General features: G+C 47.7%; 1 protein-coding gene across 4 annotated transcripts; it reads left to right on the plus strand.

Annotated features, from left to right (window-relative positions):
- Positions 1 to 18: 18 nt before the first annotated feature.
- ABCC10 (ATP binding cassette subfamily C member 10) lies at positions 19 to 22,309 on the plus strand. 4 transcript variants are annotated; one of them, XM_030268521.4, is made up of 22 exons: positions 19 to 65; positions 6,394 to 6,590; positions 7,513 to 8,881; positions 10,088 to 10,315; positions 10,514 to 10,670; positions 11,353 to 11,492; positions 11,939 to 12,018; positions 12,168 to 12,339; positions 13,332 to 13,430; positions 13,631 to 13,820; positions 14,192 to 14,269; positions 14,641 to 14,832; positions 15,259 to 15,394; positions 15,764 to 15,959; positions 16,683 to 17,026; positions 17,195 to 17,364; positions 17,671 to 17,831; positions 18,249 to 18,502; positions 18,813 to 18,958; positions 19,401 to 19,498; positions 19,697 to 19,809; positions 21,800 to 22,309. In XM_030268521.4, exons 2-22 carry the CDS (start codon positions 6,430 to 6,432, stop codon positions 21,933 to 21,935), a joined length of 4,620 nt encoding a protein of 1,539 aa, XP_030124381.4. In that variant the 5' UTR covers positions 19 to 65; positions 6,394 to 6,429; the 3' UTR covers positions 21,936 to 22,309. The 4 variants fall into 4 exon arrangements, with proteins under 4 accessions (XP_030124381.4, XP_030124379.4, XP_030124380.4 ...); XM_030268519.4 differs by lacking the exon at positions 19 to 65 and adding an exon at positions 4,765 to 5,397; XM_030268520.4 differs by lacking the exon at positions 19 to 65 and adding an exon at positions 5,573 to 5,894.
- The last annotated feature ends 628 nt before the right edge of the window (positions 22,310 to 22,937 follow it).

The following is a 22,937-nucleotide window of genomic DNA, read 5'->3' on the forward strand; positions in this document are numbered from 1 at the left end:
GGGGAGGGGGGCCTGGGCGGGGGGAGGCGGTGCCTGGGGACGCCCGCACAAAATGGCGGCCGCCGGTAAGCGGGAGCTGTTGCTGCTGCTGCGTTTGGCTGTGCCGCTCCTCTTTGCCTTCCTCCGCGCTTCGGCCCCCAGCGGCTGTGGTGGTGTTTTTTGGTTGGTTGGTTGGGTTTTTTTTGTTGTTGTTGTTCGGGATCTTTTTTGGTTGCTTATTTGCTTGCTGTGGTTGGTTTTTGTCCCCTCCCCTGCACGCGCGCTGTGCTGCGGAGCTGGTCGGTACAGGTGGTGTTGTCTTCAAGCAGAAGTGCGTTCGAAAGCGATCCTTGCCTGATGGATCAGGCAGTGCCGGGGCTGAGCCTCCAGCTCAGCAAACTCCTGAATGGATTTTCGTGCTCTTGGTTGCTGGGGCAGGCATGGCATGGCAGGGTAGGAAATGGCTCCCGCCTCCTCTCTCTCCTACCTGAGCCTAGTGCCCACCGAGCGCGCTGCCTGCGGGACCGCACCTGGGACAGCTCCGACTCTCCTGCGACGGCTGAAATATTTCTCTTACTTGGTTCTGGGGACTGTCTACAGAGAGGAAGCGGGTTTTCCATTTACTAAAATAGGGTACTGGTTAAAAGTAGTGAAAGCAGAGAAATGAAGGTTCTCATAAAACTCTTCAGCTTACTTTCCAAAATCCACAAGCTTCTGTATCTTGATTTGTAATTTATTCTTAGCTGACTGACATGTGAGGGCTTGTATTTGAAGAGCCAGTCGGTTTTTGGCTGAAATTCTGCTTGTGTGTTTGGGAATGTATTTGCTTGAACATACGTACCATTTTGAAGCATACTATTTATAAGCAGTAGCAACAAAGAGCAGCAGGATGGGGATCTGTCTGATATTTCTGCTGGCAGTGGCTTACTACAATTGTATTAAAACTGACCCCCTTTAAGATTTTCTGAATGAGTGCATCACTACCCAGGCTCAGAAAATGCACTCAGTCATCAAAACAAGCATGAGCTATATAAAGACTTATTTTCTGTTACCATTGTCCTCACCTTTCTGTCCTAAGGCTTGCAGTGTTTATCACTGACCTTAATTCAACTGTAAGAATTTCATCTTTGAGGATGTGCAGCAGACTGCAAATGTACTTCCTGTGGGGCCAATGGATGCTTGACCTGTTCCAATTAATTACCCTAAGCAGCAAACTCAGTGATGCCCAGAGAAGCAGAACACTTTGAGAAAACCACAAAACTGATGTGTATTTTGGAATTTCCCCTCTGGTGTTTTGTGGTAGATCACATGCAAGTTGTTTATCACTGTAAGAAATATACTGTTACCAAGATATATTCTGTTATTTTATTCAAAGGAGGGACATGTTTTCATGCCTTAGTGCCAGGTGTCTGTGTCAAGCGCTCTGTTTCAACAACTGAAGTAAATAAAAATAGCTGAATGTGCTTAAAAGAGTGAGAAAAAATACTTGTTTGGTTTTTGACATTTCTTCCATGCTGTTGCTTTCTTTATGTTGGTTTTTAACTATTGTTTGGTTTTAAAATGGACAAGTAAAAAGCCACAAACCCAAGAAACTGCAAAATATTTTGAAATACAGTTTTCTATAATAGTTGTGCATCTAATACCTAAAAACTTTACAAAATGTCAGAAAATAATTTTTTTCTAACTTTTTTGCCTTATAGCCAAAGGCGGTCTACAGGAGGTATTCTAGTGGTTTCTGATCATAGATTTTAGTGGCATTTGGAAGGTGAAAGCATCTAGATAATAAAAACTGAAGAGAAAGTTCATTGAAGGGTCTTACCTGCACACCAGTAAGAAATCTGCTAATGAAAGAAGTGGTGGAAAGAAAGCAAACACCCTGTGTGTTGTGATGTTAAATGAGTTCCTAAGAGAAAAATTCCATTTATTGGAGTCTGACTAGTGCTCGTTAGCAGTTTCTAGCACCCTGTCATCTTACTGAGTATTGTCTTACAATTACAATTTATAATTGCAGTTTATAAACTCATCTTCAGCTAGATGTAGTATCATCTTTTAACCAGATGCCTTAGAAGCTAAGTTTCTGAAGGGACTGAGCATCCATAGTGGGATCCAGTTAAATTATTCTTAAAATCAGTACTGAAATCTGGGCCCAGTGGTGCAGAGCAAATTGGGACTTTTCACATCTTTGGAAGAGGAAGCACTACAGTTTGTCTCAGGGATTGAAAAAGTCAGGCAAGATCCTTACCTGCTTTGCAGAGGTTTTGGTAACATCCCTGCAATTGGTGATCCAGACACTCACTGGATGACAGAGATGCCAGTCAGTCTGTTCTGGTAGAAGTTCAGCTCCTGAACTCCTCTTTGGAATTCCAAGGCTCATAGTTAAGCTTGCAATTAGCTGCCGCTTGGAGAGGCTTTAGCTAATTGGATGCTGAGGGCAATGTTGGGGTAATAAGATCTCTGAATTCTTATTATGCTCCAAATAAGCAAAGGGGAGCAAATGACATTCAGGAGGAACAGAGTAAGAAAAGTTAGGAGTAGCTTTGTATGAACAAGTAAACAGAAATCAGAATTGAAGTTAATTCAGATTGGACCATTAGGTTAAGAAGCAGACCAGTGGAAGAGAAAAACGTAATACCTTAATTATAATTTTTTACCTTCTTGTCTGAGTCAAGACTAGATCCAGGGACATGAGACAACCATCTAATGTTGAATGGCTAGGTTATGAGTAACAACAAAAACAGTTTCTGTGTTTCAATGACAGAATTGGTGTCTCACAAGGAGATGCAGTAGAAGATACTCATCTCTCTTCTGAACTTTGGCATTATTTCTTTTCACTGGAAAACAGGGCACAGTATCTATCTTGTGCCTTCAGGTCCAGGCAAAGCAGCCTGTTCATGAAAAATTTTGGACTGAGCCAAGTAACCAAACCTTCCTCAGTTGTGTCATCATGGAATTTGAGGATGGTTCAGCTGATAGCAGAGTCCTGGCTGGGAGCACAGAAGACACATCCAAACAGACAATTGCTTTCAGAGATTTTACATCTATAATTACAAGGTTGATATTTCTGAATTTAAGGCTTGTCTAGGCTGGCTTCTGTTTCAGCTCAATATTTACTTATAGCTGGGAAGTGGAATGGGCATGCAGCCTACACTGATTCCCTGAGTCCTGGGATTGGTATTAAGTAGTCTGTTACAAAACAAACTCATCAGAAAAGGGGACGAGCAGTCTCCCTTTGCCAAAGAGCGCTTCCTCACTGGGGATTTATCAATCTAGAGCATTAACAAACTCTGGATAATAGTAAATAAAATCTGGCCTGCATGGTCTGTGGGGTGGATTAAATTAAACCTGATATTGGTGAGGGTTTTTTTTTTTAATTTTGAATGCTGTGATTTTTTTGTAATTGCCAGGTGTATAATTATTTATAGTGCGCAAGGTACTTTGTATGCAATAGAGCCAGCACTCCACGTGCCCGCACATCTTAAATCTGTCAAATATGTAGCAGTAGATGGTGTAGGCAGCAATATTCAGGAGCAGGAGAAATAGCCAAAAGGAAACAGGAAAAGGAGGAATGTCTGCTTAAATTCTTGCTGTGATGCTATTTAAATGCATTTATTCAGAACAGGCAAAGTGATTTCAGATCAGTTAGGTGGATTGGTATTTTCCTGGAGTTCCTTTTTTAATACCCTTTTGTTTATTTTCCCATATGCATGTACGCAATGCTGTCTGGACCAAAAAGGAATCTGTGGCATGTGAAAGTTCTCCATCTTTCAGTTGAAGTGATAAAGCTCATGGTTTTGAACCTGAAGAGGTTAGGAGAGTTGAGCAAGCAGAATGCAGCACATGAAAAAAGAGAAAGCTAAAATACAGTGTGGCTGAATGGAAAAGCTCTGAGAGTGATTAGTTCAGTGGAGAAAGGTTGTCCTTTGTTGATATATGAGAACTTCTCTGGTATCTCACTAAGAAAGTATTTGTCCAGTTGGGGTTGTGGGTATTTTGAGGGTATTTGTTTGGTTGGTTTTGGGCATTTCTAAGTTGTTTGGGTTTGTTTGTTCTTATTTGGAAATAAATAAAACATCAGAACCACGAAATCGGAAATCAGCTTCACTTGTGTGCAATTCAGTGCTTCAACCTCACACAACCCCTACTTGCTGTTTTGAGAGTGTACTGCTTTCGCAGCATTTCCATTGAAGGGAAGCTTCCCTGAGCAGAGAGGACATAAAACTTACTCTCAAGGCCTCCTCAGGAAAGTTTAGTCTAGAAACCTTTGGATGACCTGTGGGAGAAAAGACTCAGCTGGCCAAATACAGTGTGCAGCATGAGTAGCTTGGTCATATAAAGGCAACCTTTCAACTCTGACACACAAATATTGCTGTCAGGCATGTGAAAAAAGATTATTAAACAAGGAGAGAGAGAGACTTACAGAAAATGCAATCTCCTGCTCCTTTCAAGGAAGCTATGATTAGAGAGTAGTGTGGCCACTGAGCTCTTGGTCTTAGCTGCTGTTCCACACTCCCTTCACCACATTGCTCTGTTGTCTCAGGAATGTCACTGATACTTTCCTTCCTCAGCACTACACTGATAACACCTCCAAGCTCAGAGAATGCTTTTTTTATCTCTGGTGAGCTGCATGTTGAAAGTAAAGTTTCCTACCTGTGGTGATTATATGCTTATTTTTCCTGGCAAGAGAGTACTAAGGAATGGTTTGGGACAGTTGAAGCATTCAGATAATATGCTGTAAAAATCACCAGTAGCGTGTGGTGACATTCACAGCACTCTCCTGTTACTGTGTAATAGTCCAGAGCAGATGGAGCTGGATGTCCTCTCCAGTTTGTTTTCTCTCATCTGGAAAGTTGCACATTTACTCCCCCCACACCAATGCAACATACTCTTACAGTAAGGAATGAGTGTCACATTTGGGGGTGCTGCTTACATGTGTGTTCATGCTCCAGACCTGAACACAACATGGGTGAAACAGAGAGGATTCCTTTACCCTGTGTTATTCAAATGGTTGTGTTAGGGTAACATCTCTCACTGTGCCAGGAGACCTCTGCCGTTGTGAGTAGACTGATGTGTTATTGGCAAGGTGCTCTTATAGTAATGTTATTTTAATCTTGTAGTAATGTCTACAACCAAAGAATGCTGTACCTGTAAAAGTACATTTATACCTGTAAAAGCACCGCTTGGGTTATACCTGCTGATGTTTGGATAACACAGTGGTCCATAAATATTCCTGTGCTGGTTGACAACGGTGACGCTGCAAGTCTGTAATGTGCATCCGGTGTCTGTCAGCTTGCAAACTGTTCAGATGCTGTGAGCCAGAAATCATAGAAGGAACGGAGGGATATGATCACCAGGACAGAACTAGAGGAATTTTGGAGAAAATCACCCTTGTTCATGGCTGGAGCCTAGCTTTTAGTTTGGGTAATTTATATTTTTTAACCGGAAGGTTGAAGTCTGAGCGGGCCGTGCGTGCTGCATTGGCTCGCTGTTGCCTCTCAGCTCGGCCTGCTGCTCCGGCCGGGATGCTGCCGGGGCTGCGGCGCGTCCTCCGGGCCGCCGGGGGCGCGCGGGGCCCGCGCCGCGGGGCAGCCGCGGTACCGGGGCGGGGCGGCGGGGACAGCGGGGCCTGCCCCGCCCGGCTGGGATCGCCTCGGGCTGGCGCCAGCCCGGACCCGTACCGGGACCGCCGTGCAGGGGTGCTGCCGTGCCGCTGTGTGCCCCCTCTGCGTGCCGAACTCGGTGCGGCGCCCTGCCGGGGGCGCTCAGCCGGCCTCGGGCTGGAGAGGGGACGGGCTGGGGCGAGCAGAAATCCTTGTAAAGCCGAGGCCGTGCCAGGTGTGCTTCAGTCCGCGGGGCGGCACACAGAGGGGCTGGTTGGCCAGTCGTGTGTACATTACGGGTATCGCCTGCTTCTCAAGGTGGGCACCGGCATCCTCCCCTGCCGACTGGGGGATGTTTCATGTTACACGCTGCCTTAAGGAATACCTTGGTGGGAAGTGTTGTGAACATGGAAATACAATGAGTAGGTTATTGTTTAAGCAGCTCAGAATATTTTTCATACCAATCCATAGACAGGAAAATATTTCTTTATACTATTTACAAAGGATAAACTCACCATGGGGAAAAAAAAAACCCAAAAACAAAAACAAAACCAACGTGGAAATAAGAAAGCGTCAAATTTCACAGGGCATTGCAGTCCCGCGGTGACTTAGAGGAATAAACAAGATAATTTATTTTCAGCTGGAGCTTGATCATTTTATGAAGTCAATTATATGATCGTGAGTGAACAATAGCCAGGGCTGGACTATGACCCAGGAACTTTCTTCTAGCTTTATGTTAATTACTCATCACTCCATCTTGGACTGGGGCTGTAGTTCTTATGTTTTTTACCTCATGCTACTTTTTTTTTTACCCTAGGACATCCTGTCTTTCACACTGAATTACTAGCAAAGGATGGAGAACATTCTGGCTAGTTTGTGTGGGACCAGCCCAGAAGATCCACTCCCTGTGTGGGTTCGTGGCAGCATTGGCCATTGCTTTAACCAGCTGACACTAAGTGTGATTCCTCATGTGATCCTTGCAGTGGTCAGTGCCGGCTTCCTTGGCACTCCAAGGTATGACAACTGACTTATCTGGCTCCTTATTACTATGCTGGACTGGAGGTGGGGTGGAAAGCCTGGAAGTTGTATTTCCCTGTCATGTGCTGTATATGTAATTAGGGAAGGATACAATAGTATAATGCTATTATATTTGTCAGAATCCGTTTTAATTCAGTGTACAGAAAGGAATGGAGAAAGAATAGAGGGGATTGTGGGCATAAAGTCACAGAAAGTAATTAAAAACTTTTTCAGTGAATGAGGACTGGGGAAATTGGGAGTATTCTGGTAGGGGATATAAATCCAAGTTGGCATAGAAGATGTATATAAGGCAATAAGAAGTTTAGAGAAATGCAAAATTGTTTTTCTGTTTACCCTCTTCTGAAATTCCTAAACATGACAACATTCACTGATACTGAAAGCCACAAAGAATCCAGTGATAATGAAGTATTTTGATGGGCAATAGATTATAGACTTTACAAGCACAGCATCACTGAAATTCAGTGATAAAAATGATGTTTCGAGAAAAAATATCCAGCAGACAAGGAAATCAAGGATCAGAGATGTGACTGAGAATTTCATCATCCAAAATTTGTGTTAAAGAGATTAAATATACTTTTTCTTGCTGTTAATCCTCAAGGATTAGAATCTGATTTGACCACAGAATATCATTGTTTGCAAACAAATTTCTGTAAAGAAATGCTATTCTTTGGTAGCATCAAAATCTCTGGTGTTGACCAAAGAGTGGGCTATATTGACCTGACGTAGTTTAGCAATGCCTACAATCAGAAAATGTTACAGATCTAGGGAGGTGTATCCAGAAGGTTAAGTAGGAGTGGGTTTATAAACATGGGGAAGAGGAGAGGAAGAAAGGACAGTACTAACTGAGAGGTAGTGGAATTCCAACTGTAATTTATTTCACTGCTCTTTCCTCCTCAAGGTCTGGCTCTGGTGTGCCTTGCAGGCCAAGCTGGGGATGGAGAATCGCTATCTCCTTCTTACTTGCTGGCTTGTTCCTTGCTGACACCATCCCAGCCACCATTTCCCAGCAGGAGCTGGGCCCTGTGTACCTGGAAGTGCTGGCCAATGGCACTGCTGCCGTGACATGGCTGGTGCATGGCTTCGCTCTTTTCATGCTCTGCAGGTCCATTCACGGATTTACCAGGGGCCCTGCAGCCCTGGCTCTCCTCACCCTCTCACCTCTACCTTCCTTCATCATCACGTTGGTGTGGTACTGCCAGAGTGGGACAGCTTGGTCCCCTGCCCACCCTGGTGCCTCCACCAGGTTCGCCATTCTCTGTCTGCAGCTGGTCTCTCTGCTTGCCTATGTGGTCAGCTACCTCTTCCCCACTGCTGGCAGGCAAGACTCCCTCTCCATCAATTACTCCTGGCAACAAGACCAGCCCATCTCAGAGCCAGAGATCCCAGTGCCTGACCTGCAGAGAGTGGCAGAAGATGGTGAGAGCTGGCTCTCACGCTTATTTTACATCTGGATGAACCCCCTTATGAAGCGTGGCTACCAGCAGAAGCTGAATCAGCCACAGGACGTCTATGTGCTTCCTCACCAGCTCCAGGCTGCCAGGGTCTGTGACTGGTTCTACTTTTGCTGGCAGAAGAAGGCAGCTCTTCAGCAAGCAGATGAGGAGACAGTCTCTCTTACCAGCCCAATAATTGCTGGAGGTGATGGGAGTAGTGATGCTCCAGACAGCCCACACCACGCCCAGGAAGCTGTGTGCTTCTTGTCAGTCCTTCATGCGGCCTTTGGGCTTCGTTTCTACACCCTTGGACTTCTCAAGCTGGCTGGCAATCTGCTGGATTTTTCAGGTCCTCTGCTTCTGAACTTGCTAGTGAACTTCATGGAGTCGCGTCAGGAGCCCCTGAGCCATGGGATTCTGTATGCCCTTGGGCTCTTTGCTGGCTCCTTCCTGGGCGCTCTCTTGCGGAGCCAGTTCAGGTACGAGATGAACAAGATGGCGCTGATGGTGAGGGCTGCCGTCATCTCCGCCATTTACCGCAAGGCTCTGCGTGTCAGCAGCGCCAGCCTTGCCCGCTTCACCGTGGGGGAAATTGTCAACTTCATGAGCACAGACACCAATAGGTTGATCAACTTCTGCCACAGCTTCCACGAGTTGTGGAGCCTGCCTGTCCAGTTTGCCATTACCCTCTATCTCCTCTACCAGCAAGTCGGGGTAGCCTTTCTGGGAGGCGTGGCCCTGGCACTGATGCTTGTGCCCATCAACAAGATCATAGCTAACCGCATCATGGAGAACAACAAGAAGATGCTGAAACACAAGGACACACGAGTCAAGGTGAGGGGCAGTGGTGTCTCTCTGCGTTTGTATTTTTTCCGTTTGTCCCAGAACACTGGCTTCTTGTCCACTAAACGTAGTCCAAGGCAGATTAATTGAATCACAGCTATTGAGAAAAATGCCAGAAGGGATACATACACACACTTTGGTCAAAAGTGTTTCAGGGTGATGTAGTTTCACCACCCATAAGATCATGACCCTTTAATGCTTGTCTTGTCCCCTGGGCTAATTTAGGTTCCCTTGCAAGTTTCTTTTCTGTGTATAGTAAAAGTAAGACTCCCAATGGCTTCCTCTGGATATGCATCCATCCTATTGCTCCAGTGATGCCATCAATGATGAAGTGGCTTTCAGTCTGGACAAAGGCAATGATCATGGATGTAATTTTATATGGCTCTAGGCTTGGCACTCTCAGTCACCTTTTCCACTGCTTTTACCCTATTGGGAGTGCCATCTCTCCTCTGCACATGTCAGACATTTGATTCCCACCTTTTAGCATTGTATCTCTTAATTTGAGGGGACAGCAGTTTCACTCATGCTTTGGGAGCATGAAACATAGGTCAACTGCCTGTCAAAACTGTTGGCAGCTTTAAAAATACTTATTTTCCCAACTTATTTTCCATCTTACAGAGTTGTATCTGATTATGTTGAACTTTCTCCAACTGCTGTAAGACTGGTTTGCTGAATAAAGTCGCTCTTGTTAGTTTTCTTTAATGTTGGGCAGTCAGCTTGCTCTACATATGCTGACCTGAGAGCAGAAATGACAGGACTGCATTGTGCAGGAGCACCAGAGTTCTGGAAATCAACCAGTCAGGCTCTGGATACAGACTAGCTGTGTCAGGGCAGGACCAGGCCTGAGATTCAGATGTTATCTCAAGGCACTGTCAAGTCAACACAAGTAAATAGTATCCAGGCTGGAGCTAGCAATTCCACACATCCCTTCACTTGTGTTGTTCATCTTTCACTTGGAAAGTAGTGTAATACTATGCCTTTTCCTTGGTCATACGCAGCATGGGTAGCTGAAGAAGCTGGTGGGATGGATGAGCACAAAGATTCCAGTAGCTGTCAATTAAGTTTATGCCTTTGTTAGCAATAAATGGTTCCTGACATCTCTAGCCTGACCCTTAGCAGGAGACAGCTGCACACCCAGGCACAGCCCAGGCTGCCTGGGCACTGTTTGCTTGATGTTCTTTTCCTCGTTGCCTGCAGCTAATGACAGAGTTCCTGTGTGGCATTCGTGTGATCAAGTTTTACACCTGGGAGAAGCACTTCAGCACCAGGATAAAATCCTGCCGGGCTAAAGAGCTGCAGAAGTTACGGGCTGTCAGATATCTGGATGCTTTGTGCGTGTACATGTGGGCAGCACTCCCTGTTGTTGTCTCCATTACCATCTTTGTCACCTATGTCCTGTTGGGTCACCAGCTCACTGCCACAAAGGTGAGTAGGTAGTAGGGAGAGCTCCAAACTTGTCTTGTACAGAACACCGTCTACAGTGGAACTTCAATCCTGAGGCATCTTCTCTGGGAAATGAATCCATGTCTCTCCACAGCTCTTCAGGCTCTGACTGGTGAAGCTGTTTGGAGGATACGGGAGAGGTACGGGCTCCAGCTGATGGCTGTTTGCTTACCCATGCAGGTGTTCACAGCATTGGCCCTTGTTGGGATGCTTATTCTACCCCTCAATGGATTCCCATGGGTGTTGAATGCGATCTTGGAGGCCAAAGTTTCCCTGGATCGAATCCAGCAATTCTTTGAACTCGTAGACCAGGACCTGGAAGCTTATTATGCCCTAGGTAATGGTTAAGGAATCTGCCAGGCCTGAGACTCTGGTCAGCAGACATTCAGAGCAGAGAGCTGATGTGCGAGGCCCTGGGCCAGTGCTGAAGGGCAGCTGGCTGTCACCCTGTGATTCAGGATGTTCAGCTGGGTAGAGGCGGAGTGGATACACTTCGCTTAATTTCTGTGGAAAGCAGGAGACAAGGCTATAACATTCCACTTTACCAACCATAAGCTGCTGCTTGTCCCAGCAGAGCTATTAATATCCCAGTAGAACAGGCAGCTCTGTCAGAGGACAGAGCTCTTCTGACGCTGAAGCCATCAACAAACTTGGCTTCATGTGGCAGAAAGGCCCCTCTCCTGAGCCATATTACCTCCCTTTCCTTCTTTCATTGCCTTTGGCCAGCTCCCTGCCATTCTTTTACCTTCAGCAATAATAAAACCAGGTTATATCCTTACAGTGTCTCCCTGGCAGCCATGTGAGCTGGAGACAGAAGGGTTGAAAGGAGGGATGTATAAGTTTAAGGGCAAGTCAATAGGCAAGAGTCTCATTCTGTGGTTGGGTCAGAGGCATCATGCAGTGCTTCATCCATGGTCTCTGCATTTGGGAACAAAACTGATGATATTTGTGATGCCAGGTGCCTTTAATTTTCTGGTCTTCTCATAGCAGTGCTTTGTTGTTTGGCTTTTCACTTGTAGCTAGCCCTTCAGATACTGCTACTGCCATGGAGATGCAATGTGCAACCTTCTCATGGGTGCCAGTAGAGGAGGAAAGCACCAGGCAGCCCTCATCCACAGGCACTCTGCAACTACATATCGAGAACCTGTCAGTGAGAAAGGTAAGCAAGGACATGGGAGGTAATATAGCAAACTGGCACTACAGAAAAAATTCTGGAAACTAGAAATAGTGGAGCAGAGGTGGCATGTTTTCCTCAGTCTAGGAGCTATGGATCAAAATCTTCTCTTGGTCAAGAGGCACAGGACACATATTGCATCTCAGAGCTGAAAGGTGCTAGAGAACACCCATGGCTTACTATTCTACTATTGCTGCTGGAGACAACTAGACAGGGAACAGAGCAAGGCTCTAGAGTTAACATTCCTTGCAAATCTGTGTCCTGTCATATCAGGAGTCCGGTTTACCTGACAACTGTACCCGGCTACACACTGCTGAACATGAGATGGTCCTAGCAGTCAGCTTCCTTACAGGCTACATGAGGCTGAAGAAATCTGGACAAGCTACCCTGTATTAGCACATCAGGTTGCTTCTTTTTATTTCCCTTTGCAGGGAATGTTCCTGGGGGTTGTTGGGAAGGTTGGCTCTGGCAAAAGCTCTCTGCTTGCAGCCATCACTGGAGAGCTCATTAAGTAAGTAGCCTAAAGACTTTTCTCTGCCTGGTCCCTCTGTGCTATGGCAGGTGGGATTTGTCCAGTGCTATCCCATCTTGTAGGTAATTTTTATCTGCCAGCAGTTTTACTTTGTTCCCCTTTAATACCCACTTCTGTTGTGCTTGCAGACAAGGTGGACGAGTGTATGTTTGTGACCTGGAGCAAGGATTTGGTGTGGCCACACAGGAGCCTTGGATACAGTTTACCACTGTCCGCAAAAACATCCTTTTTGGGCGGGAATATGATGCCAGACTGTACAAGGAGGTGCTGGAGGCCTGTGCCCTCTCCGAGGACCTAAATGTGAGTGCCTAGGCTGGAAACCTGCCTGGGCCTTCTTGGCAGGCTTTTGCATCCATCCTGAGCCTCACTGGGATCAGTGTTTATTGTTTCAGTGTGCAGACTGCTGTTCCAAGGTCCCATCACACAGTGTTGCTCCGATTACCAAACCCACACCATTCCTAGTGTGCCCATATTTCTTTAGGGTTAGAAGTCACTTGTAGCACTTTGGGTTGTTTCTTCTGCTGCTGAGCCAAAAGCTCTTCATGCTGGGGAAAGGAGTTGTTCTTGCAAAGCTGATGACTGTTGGGTTTTTCAGGCAGAACCTATCAGCAGCTGATGCTTTTTTGGCGGCAGGATCAGAAGCAACTTCTTTGCAGTTTTGAAGGGCTAAGTCAGTGCTCCTGACGTATATTCTAAATTTGAAGTTATGACTGTATTAGCCAGTAAACCTGGCTGTATATATATGGTAGGAATCTAGCCTTCTCCCAGTTTATAAGCTGGTGGCTGATGCCTGATTTTCTGAAGTGCCAAGCTTTAGCAGCTCCTGTTTATTTTGGCCGGAGCTATGAGTACTCTGTAAAGGCAAAATTTTTATTTGAGATTTTGTAGAATACACCTATGCTGCCAAACTGAGAGGAAACTTATTTCCAGGTACTGAAATTTGGTAGTTTTACTGCTACACTGTTTGGAAGGACCCTGACATAATTTTGATGCAGGCACAGCTCTTGTTCTCACAGAAAATTACTGTGTGCAATTACCTTGAACCAGAAGTTGCTCTCAATGGGTAGTTCAGATGTGACCACCCTTCTGGAGTGTAAGAGATTTTCATTGCATAAATAAAGCTCACTGGTTGTCTGTAGAACCAGTGTATAGACTGTTGCATTGTTTAATTGTTGGTAAGGTGTCAGCCTTCAAAATTACTGCCAGAGACTGGAGAGGGGCCCCTGTGTCCTGGTTTTGGGAACCCCAGCAGTTTGTTGTCCCTTTCTAAATTATTTTCTTGAATATTTCAGATTTTACCTGCAAGTGACCAGACAGAGGTGGGTGAAAATGGTGTGACACTCAGTGGGGGACAGAAGGCTCGAATAGCCCTTGCCAGAGCAATTTACCAGGTAAATAACAAAGGAGTTACTGTATGGCAGATCATACTGAGTCAAATATAACAAGGCTGGAAGCACTGGGCTGTACAGTTCTGGTAGCATGTCTTTAAAGCACATTGTGCTAGCCTAAAGTTGCTGCCCTTGGACTTTTCTCTACAGCACTGCCAGCAGGGGCAGCAGCTGCATCCTTTTTTCTTTTGTCCCCCTCCCAGGAGAAAGAACTTTACCTCCTTGATGATCCCCTGGCTGCTGTTGATGCAGATGTAGCCAACCATATTATGAGGAAATGCATTTTCGGAGTTCTCAAACATAAGACCAGGGTCCTTTGCACTCACAGGACAGAGTTTTTGGAGAAGGCCGATGCCTTGTTGCTGATGGACAATGGCAGGATAGTTAAGACAGGTACACTGTCTTCTCAGGGATTCACTTGTGCCTGTGTCTTGGAATGGCTTGAGGGGATTAGGATTAACTAGTGGGGAACCCTGTGATGAAAGAGGACACTGAGAACACTGCATGTGGGCAAAGATGGGGTGGAAGAGAATGTGCAGATATACAGATAAAACAGGACAGCCCTAGATGTGGGGAGCTGATGAGGCAGAAGGATGTAACAGGTTGAATGGAGTGGAGCCTTCAAGGGTGCAGTTGCTGTGTAATATAGGGAGTGTTATGAGAGAACAAAACTGGGTCATTTCACAGCAAGAGGAAGTGAGAAGGTGAAAAGTTGTCACCTGCTCCTCACAGATGCTGAAGAATTTGTATGTCTCTCTTTGCAGGCACACCAGCTGATATCCTGCCACTTGTTGAAGCCTTCCCCAAGTTCAAGGATACAGACAAGGGGCATAAGGATAAAGGTCTGTTCCTGATGAGCTTAAGGGGTAGCTGGGTCAGCACAGCTGACCGTCCGGACAGAACCTGTACCTGATGGCTGCTGGCTTTACAGCAGAACTCCCACCATCTTGTTCTGCTGTGGCAGTGCTGATATGTGGGTGGTGTATACACAGAAGGACAGGAGGCCCACATATCATTGGGTCTTGGTCTGGAGCAGTATTTGAAGCTGTTGTTCCACAAAGAACTGCCAGGGTTAGTGCACCTGTCTTGAAAGAGTAGAGAGGAAGGGAAAAAGTGTCACTCATAGTTTAGACTTGCTCTGTTCACATTTAGGAACAGCTGCAGGAAGAATTTAACACTTCACTGACCTTTGCTTTTGCACCCATACCCACAGCCCCTATTGAACAGGGACAGGAAGAGGCCGTAAAGACAGAGGCAGAAGAACCAACCCAAAACAATAATCTCATCCACAAGGAGGAAGAGAAGAAAGAAGGGGCAGTGGCTTTTCAGGTGTACAAGGCCTATTGGATGGCAATGGGCAGCTGCTTGGCAATATCAATCCTCTTCTCACTGTTCCTGATGCAAGGTGAGGCAGTGACCCAGCAGCACATCTCTCTTTAGACACTCCTCTCCTCTTGTCTCATTCCCTGGTTGCATGGAGTCCGGAAGGAAAGATGCCAGAGCTTTAAACACTCTCCCTGTAGCAGGAAGACCGCTTTTCTGTTCCCCAAATTAAAGTAGCTCAAAGAGCCGGGAGGGGGAGGCACATGTGGGAACTGTACCTGGCATCTCGCTGCTGCATTTGCATTACTGTACTTCTGTAGCAGTGCTGTGTCGCTGCTGCAGCTCAAGGCTGTTCACTTGCTCCAGCTCTACCACTAACAGGGGAAGACTATACTGTGCAGCAAGAGTATGCAAAAGTTGTCCAGCAGCTTCCCCTTCAGCTTGTCTGCTTCATGTTTGCTGATTCAGAGGTAGAATTTCTCTTTACATAGTCTGTCTTTCTCTGTAGCATCCAGAAATATCTCAGATTGGTGGTTGTCATACTGGATGTCCAGCATATCCCAGACAGCAAATACCTCTGAGATGGCCTGCTCAGCTTCCCTGCCTTCTCCAGAGCTGCTTCTCTTCTCCACTGCTGGGCTTGTGTAAGTGAATATGGTCCAGAGGTGCCAAAGGAAGCGGGAAATGTCCTTAAGTGCATTTCCTGTGAAGATCTTGGAGAGCAGGGATAGATAAACTGACCATTTCACTTCAGGGGAATGTGTGTGGCTGCTTTGACAAAGAATCAAAATCCCTGACCCCATGACGTGCCAAAAAGGCTTCTGTCTGGGGCTGATGGAAGACCCCTAGTAATCAGAGTATTTGTCCCAACATGCCAAAGGGGTGTAACAGGAGTCTCAGGCTAAAGTATCCTGATTTCCCTTGGAGTATGTTCTTGGGTTCTCATGCCCTGTCCGTGAGTTTACTGTCAGGAGGATGTTGGCAGATTCATAATCTTCCTCCTTTTTTTCCAGCTCCCCCATTCAAGGTCTGGACAAGACCCCAGCCCCTCCCAATGGCTCAGTGGATGTGAATTTCTACCTGATAGTTTATGGGAGCATTGCAGGGGCCAATTCCCTCTTCACCATTATTCGGGCATTCCTCTTTGCTTATGGTGCTCTCCGTGCTGCCGCTGTCATTCACGACCAACTGCTCCAAAGGGTTCTAAAGGTAATGGGCACAAAGTCCAGAGCAGGCTGAGGCTCCTGCAAGCTGCCATTCTTCTCATAGCTAGGAGTACAGGTGTGGGAGATAGATTACGGTTTCTGTTGGTATTGGCTGGTAGGACTGTATTCAAAAAGGGCTGCACCACAGCCAGCGCAAAGGGCCAATAAACTGGAGTTCAAAATGTGTCCTGTTCATTCCATGGAAGGATGATTCATGGCTCCCACCTGCATCTGTTCACTCATTAGCCTTAGATGTATAGCCAGTCAAGTAAAAGTAGCTTTTACAGAATGGTGAGTTCAGGTTTAGATGAGATTGGAAGGAGTTATTAAGCAAGATCTAGGGCTGATGCTGGCATGTGTCAGTTAACTTCGGGTTTTTGGCTTCCTTGGGTCCTCAGGCTAGAGTTAGGATTAGGGGATTGTAAATTCAGATTAGAGGCTAGATGTGCCAGGCTACTGTTGGGCCATCCTGGTGTCTGAGTGCCTGCTTTCTCAGTAGCTGTCAGCTGTTTGATACAGAAGGAGAGCTTCCTTCTACCATCGTGAGTTGTTTGGCCACTAGTGGATGCTGGCTTTGGAGGCTGAGGTGAGGAAGTGGGTTGTGGTGGCCACCTCCTTGTGGCCTTATCTCCTCCCCTTAGTGCTGCTCTCCTGCACACTGTTCTGTTCACGCTGTGGTTGGATCTCACCACAGCTGACTGGCTCTCACTGTCTGATTCCCTTACAGGCCACAGTCACCTTCTTTGACACCACACCAACAGGCCGGATACTGAACCGCTTCTCCTCAGACCTGTACTGTGTGGATGACAGCCTGCCATTTATCCTCAACATCTTCCTAGCCAACATCTATGGGCTCTTGGGCATGCTGGTGATAATGACCTATGGCCTCCCTTGGATTGGTCTGGTCTTGCTCCCTCTGGCCGTAGTCTACTTCTTCATTCAGCGCTATTACCGATTCACATCCCGGGAGCTCAAGCGCCTCTGCAGTGTCACTCTGTCTCCCATTTACACCCACTTCTCAGAGACCCTGTCGGGACTGAGCACTATCAGAGCCATGCAGGCAACAAAGAGGTGAGCAGGAAGCACAAGCACCCAGAGAGATGGAGCTTTGGCTTTATAGGCCAAGGCCTTCCTCTTGTGGGGCTGGTTATAGGGTGTCATTATTACCTTGAATGCCCTTTGTCTGGAGCAGTGGGAGAGGAATTTGAGTGGTGCAAACCTCTGTTGTGTGCCTGACAGGTTTGAGCTGGAGAATCAGCTGCGTCTGGAGCAGAACCAGCGCTGTCTCTTTGCCAGCAACACAGTGATGGAGTGGCTGGACATCCGCCTGCAGATGATTGGGGTTGCTGTGGTTACTGCTATTGCAGGGATTGCCATCATCCAGCACCAGAAGCAGCTGGGAAATCCAGGTAGACTGCCATGGATTGATCTATGTCCTAGGCTGTGCCCAAGGGTTTCTCCACTCCCAGCCCAGAGCTAAATATTTTCCTACACTGGGGCAAGATCCAGAGCTCCTGCTTCATGTCCCTAGCAAGTCACCCACAGTGTAGTGCTTCAGCTCCTGTCTCTGCTCCTGTATGTCCCCAACTTCAAGTATGACCCCAGACTTCAGAGTCCTGACTTTTCCTTTTGTTTTTGTTTTTTTTTGTCTACCCACCAAGATGTCAGCTCCTTCCCTGCCACTGACATTCTTGCTTGTGCTTTTGTCCTCATAGGACTTGTGGGCCTGGCACTCTCATATGCCCTGTCTGTCACAAACCTGCTCTCAGGCCTCATAGCCAGTTTCACTCACACAGAGATGCTGATGGTGAGTGTGGAGAGGACAGAGGAGTATACCACAGACATCCCCATGGAGCCCCAGGATAAACTGGTTCAGGTAAAAGCTCAAATGTGTTCTTAGGTACTAGCCCATCTTTTCACCCTTTGCCCTGCACTTGCCCCCTGGGGAGATCACAGGGTTCCAGTGAACAGGTGGAGGGCCCTCACCACAGAAACCACCTTGATCATTCATCTTTTGCTAGTATATCTCCTGGGGAGGATGAATCTCTGGCAGGAACTGGTGAAGGCTGGAGTGATGGGAAGGAGTAGGGAAGCAGAATGGGTACTAGATACAAGCTGTAATGGAAGAACAAGCCTAGGAGTGGGCTGGAGGTGGGACTGGGCTGTGTGTTGGTTCTGCTCAGAAGCAAGCAACCATCTAAAGGGAAGGGTGGGACTTGGACTGTGGGGAGGTGATGCTGAAGATGACAATCAATCATTATCATACCCTTTCTCACCTGTGTACCCGTCTTAGGTTTCTGCTGACTGGCCAAGTGAGGGGCTTGTGGAGTTCCAGCAAGTGGTCCTGGCATACAGAGCAGGCTTGCCTAATGCACTTGATGGCGTGAGCTTCACTGTTTACCCTGGAGAGAAGCTGGGGATTGTGGGTCGCACAGGATCTGGGAAATCCACCCTTTTCTTGGCCCTTTTCCGTATGGTGGAGATGAAATCAGGCCAGATTCTCCTCGATGGTGTTGACAGCCAGCTGGTGGGCTTGGAGGAGCTGAGGTACGGCTGAACAGAGTGAAGGGGGGCTGACAATGGCTGAGAGCTCTCAGTGGCTGGATGCCAAAGTAAAGAGTGAGAAGCAAAGGACTCACTGTTGTGGCACCCTCTTTTCTGATTGTGGCAGCTTTTTATGAGTCTCTCTGTTGTTTCTCAACAGTTGTGCTAAGGAAGCCAGGCTGAATATGTGACCCATGTCTCTGTACCTCCAGGATTTGTAGCAAACTAAGATACCCCATGAAAAAAGAAGTAGCAGATCTTTTTTTTTCTGCAGAACCCATCCCATGAGCCCTCAGCTTTTGTTTGCTTGCAGATCTAGGCTGGCCATCATCCCGCAGGATCCATTTTTGTTCAGTGGCTCAATCAGAGAAAACCTGGACCCCCAGGGAAAACGGGCAGATGCTGAGCTCCGCGAGGTGCTGGAGCAGTGCCACTTGTGGGATGTTGTTACTCAGATGGGTGAGTTGGAAACCAGTGAGAAGCAGCTGATGAGTGTGGGTTCTGCAAGAGGAGGGAAGGCCTTAGCTTGGGCAGGGAACTGCGGTGGATGCAGTAGGGAATGGGTTAGGCAAGGTTAGAACCAGTGTGGGAACAGGTCAGTGGGACCTGGTGGCATTACCTGACATTTGGAGGTAAATGGACTGGCAGGTGATGGATTGGGTGGCAGAAGTTCCCTGGTGAGACCAGGCCTCAGTGGTGTTAGAGGAGTAGCTGAGAGATAAGCCAGGCAAGGGAACTGTGCCACATGTTGCTTGTGTCTAAGTGTAAAGGCTCTAGTTCCTAAGGCCTGGGCCTGAGCAGAATTGGGATTTTGTATGCTTCTGGGAAAACCTTGGACTGGTGGAGCTGTTTGGGGCCCTGTGCAGATGATGCAGGTGACTGCTGATTTTGATCCCTGCAGGTGGACTGGACAGTGAGCTGGGAGAGAGAGGAAAGAGTCTGTCTGTGGGACAGAGGCAGCTGGTGTGTCTGGCCAGAGCCCTCCTGACACAGGCCAAGGTGAGTGCACTGCCTCTGTCGGAGCAAGGGGGAGGGTGACCTGCTGGTGGCTGCTGGGAACAGCAGAGGAGAGCGCTGCAGAGTTGGAGGTGTAATGGGAACAGATATCCTGTCCTAACTTCTCAGGCTATGTCTAGCCAGGGAGTGGGATGTCTGCTGTGGTGTTTGGGAGCTCCCTTCACTCTCCGTCCCTGGCAGGTGCTGTGCATCGATGAGGCCACAGCCAGTGTGGATCAGAAGACAGACCAGCTGCTGCAGCAGACCATCCACCAGCGCTTCGCTGACAAAACTGTTTTGACAATTGCTCACAGGTATGGAAGAACCTCTGTGCCTAAAGTCATCCTACCACTCACAGGGAGAGGTGGCTGCACATGCCATGCCTGGGCCTCAAGCTGAGCAGGAGGTCTCTGTGATAAGGTTTTTCAAGTGCCAAAGCTGGACCTTGCCTTTTGCCTTTTCTGCTGGATACTGGGAACAACTGGATGTGAAAAGGGGAAAATGTTGTACCCAGAAGTTGGTGTCAGCAAAGGGCAAAATGTCACATCATATCACAGATTTCTCTTCCTGGGCACTGCCTGCTGGCATTGGTAGGGCAGGTACGTTCCTTGTGGTTCTGCCACACAGGGCGAGGAGTAATGGAGAACTATCCTATGGAAAGGGGCAATGTGGAGACAGTGGAGGAGCAGGTGTCCTTGGCTCAGTAGAGGGCAGTGCAGGACAGCCGGCAGCAAAGGGCTGCAGCCAGCTCCTGGTTAGCTCTGTCTTCCAAAATCCTGAGTTTTAGTTTCAGCCTGTACCTTATGCCAGTGAGATAGACACTGCCCAGGCAGGAGAGGACAACAGTGATTGCCTCCCATCTGAGAGATTGAGAGTACAATCGGTGGATGGTTGCAGTCAGAGGGAGGAGGGCAAAACATGAATACTGCAGAGAAGGGATGGATCAGCATTAGCTGGTGTTCTCTGCTCTTACTCTTGCCAAGTGGAGGAGCATTTGGAGGAGGGTTATGCAATTGTATGGAAAGTGTTTTCAAAGCACAGAGGTTACCACAAAAATAAAAATCAAATGAGCAGGTGGCAGGGGCTGGTGTCCTGCTGCACAGGAGTGGGAGTGATGGATGACAGGCAGGGTGGGCTGGGCCTGGCAAGTGAATCAAGTGGGTCTTGTTAAATACATTATGTAGGAGGGAGGCAGGAGGGGTGTGAAGGGAATGTGGTTCCTACACTAGGGATGTTAGCCATAAATAGAGTAGAAGTGCAAGAGTACTGTGGGCTGAGATGCGTATTTGGGTTGGGTGTGGGGAGGCCGCCTTTAATGGGAGAGTAATTAAAAATGAGAAACAGCAGAGGAAGGAGTGGCAGAAGGCAAAGCAGCAAGACTGAGCTGAAGATGGCCCCAGCCCATTTTCCACTGGGATAAAGAGCAATGGGGGAGAGCAGTAAGGAGAGAGAGGTGATGATGGGGTTGTTTTGTATCCATGGTTTTTCCATGCCATTCAGCTTTGGGTAAAATCCAGGATGGGAGATGACTCTGTACTTGTCTCTTGCCCCTCCAAGTCACTTCCAGTGCTGCAGCCTGCACTCTCTTGGAGATGAATGTGTAACCAGAGCAGAATCTTGAACTCCATAATGCCTTTTACCTGTTCAAATCCTGTGTAGTGTCTGCCTTATGATTTGCAGATTTGTAGGGCTGTAGTTTCACACTAAATGGGGCACGACTGTGCAAAAACATTCCTGCTGCCCTGTCTTCCCTATCCAGAGCCAGAGGTTGCTGCTCTGCTGGTGGTCTGGGTAGACCTGGGCACATATGTGTGCAGTGGGTCCTGTGGTTGGCTGTCTGGCAAGTACAAATCCAGTGGTGTTGGTAGCATAAGCAAAGATGCTGGACTGCAGGGGAATAACAGGTGATATACAATTTCTACTGCCCTTGGAGGTGGCAAGTGAGGAAATGTTGGGGCAAATAAAGCAACTCACTAACCTCTGTGGGGATGGAGACATTTTGTGTAACCCCAGAATAAGGCATGCCCTGAGCTTCTCCCAACAGAACTTCCCTCTGTGCTCCTGGTGCCTTGCCATGCCCAGCAACTGGAAGGCATCACTGCTCTCCTAAGAGGTGCTGCATTTCAGCAGCAAGCAGAGGCTCTTTGGGGAGCTGCACTGCACTGTGACCTTGAGCGCAGAGGGAGAGTCTCCACAGCTCCTAATGCTGGGCATGTCTTGGGCCGCCCTTAACAGCAGGGGAAGCAGTATCCAGAGCTTCTCCTCAGATCCAACAATGTGTGTCCTGGCATTTGTTGTCCACAGGCTGAACACCATCCTGGACTCGGACCGCGTGCTGGTGATGCAAGCTGGGAGAGTGGCAGAGCTGGATTCACCTGCCCGCCTAAGCCAGAAAGATGGCTCCTTGTTCCAGCACCTCCTGCACAGAAGGCAGCAGTGATCTCCCTCCTGGGATCAGCCCAGGCAGCCCATCAGCTGGGTGCCTGGCTTTCCTCACCTCAGACACCAGCCCCGTCCCTGCAGGGCGAGGACCTGCTGAGGTGAGGGAGGGGCTTATTCCTGCCTGCAGGCAGCAGTTGTGTGTCCTCAGGGATGGACTGGAGCGAGCGGGGCACTGTGGCCTTTCCTTTAATAGGGAAGATGTGACCTGCTGTTTAGAGTTACGCAAGCCTGGTTGGTGGGATGCTGCTCCCCTCCAAGGCTTCCCTTTGAGATTACAGAGGGATTTTTTACTCATGGAAGAATCAGTAACTCCTTGTTTGAGACTTAGTCTGACATACACAATGTAAAATAAAGTGGAAATATCCTTGTGGAGCTGTTGATTCAGGTCCTTGGCCCTTTTCCTCATCGACACTTGTATTCTTATGAGATACAAGAGTGGTGCCCTCTACATGAAGACAACCCTACCTACTCTCTACTATTCCCAGAAGGCTTTTCCAAGCCCAGAAGGTTGCACCCTTGCTACTTTTCCTCTGGTTTTCAGTGGAGGTCTTTCCCTGAAGGGGCTAGAATGCAATTGCATTAAAGGCCTCTAAGGCTAGTTTATTTCAAGACCACTCCCTCAAGGGAAATTCTCTATCCCTCCTGCCCTGCTTCCAGCTGCACAAAACCCACAGTTGCTGTCAGTTTTAGGATCTTGCTTTTGCCATAGGCACCTGGGACTCCTTCTTCCCAACACTCTTAAGGCAATGTCTAACCCACATCTTTGCTATGCTGTCCAGGGGTAGGTGCCATTCCTTCCCCTGAGTCTGTAGGAGCCATCCCCATCCCTGCAGGTGGAGAATAAGGCAGGACAACTCCTGTACCACAGTCTGGGTTTGCATTCTTCAGGGAAGTGATGGAGATATTCAGCAAGTTTCTGAGCAACCTGATGTACCTGGATCTGCTGAGAGCAGGAGGTTGGTGTTCAGAGGTCCCTTGCAACCTAAATTGTTTTATGATT

Source organism: Taeniopygia guttata, chromosome 3, assembly GCF_048771995.1.
Source record: "Taeniopygia guttata chromosome 3, bTaeGut7.mat, whole genome shotgun sequence".
In the NCBI taxonomy this organism is placed as follows: Eukaryota; Metazoa; Chordata; class Aves; order Passeriformes; family Estrildidae; genus Taeniopygia; species Taeniopygia guttata.

Excerpts from the sequence above, each read along its gene's own strand:
- ABCC10 (XM_030268521.4), top strand. The coding sequence starts at position 6,430 with ATGGAGAACATTCTGGCTAGTTTGTGTGGGACCAGCCCAGAAGATCCA. Across the intron at positions 12,019-12,167 it reads ATCACTGGAGAGCTCATTAA|ACAAGGTGGACGAGTGTATG; the intron begins GTAAGTAGCCTA and ends TTGTGCTTGCAG. Across the intron at positions 17,027-17,194 it reads GCCATGCAGGCAACAAAGAG|GTTTGAGCTGGAGAATCAGC; the intron begins GTGAGCAGGAAG and ends TGTGCCTGACAG.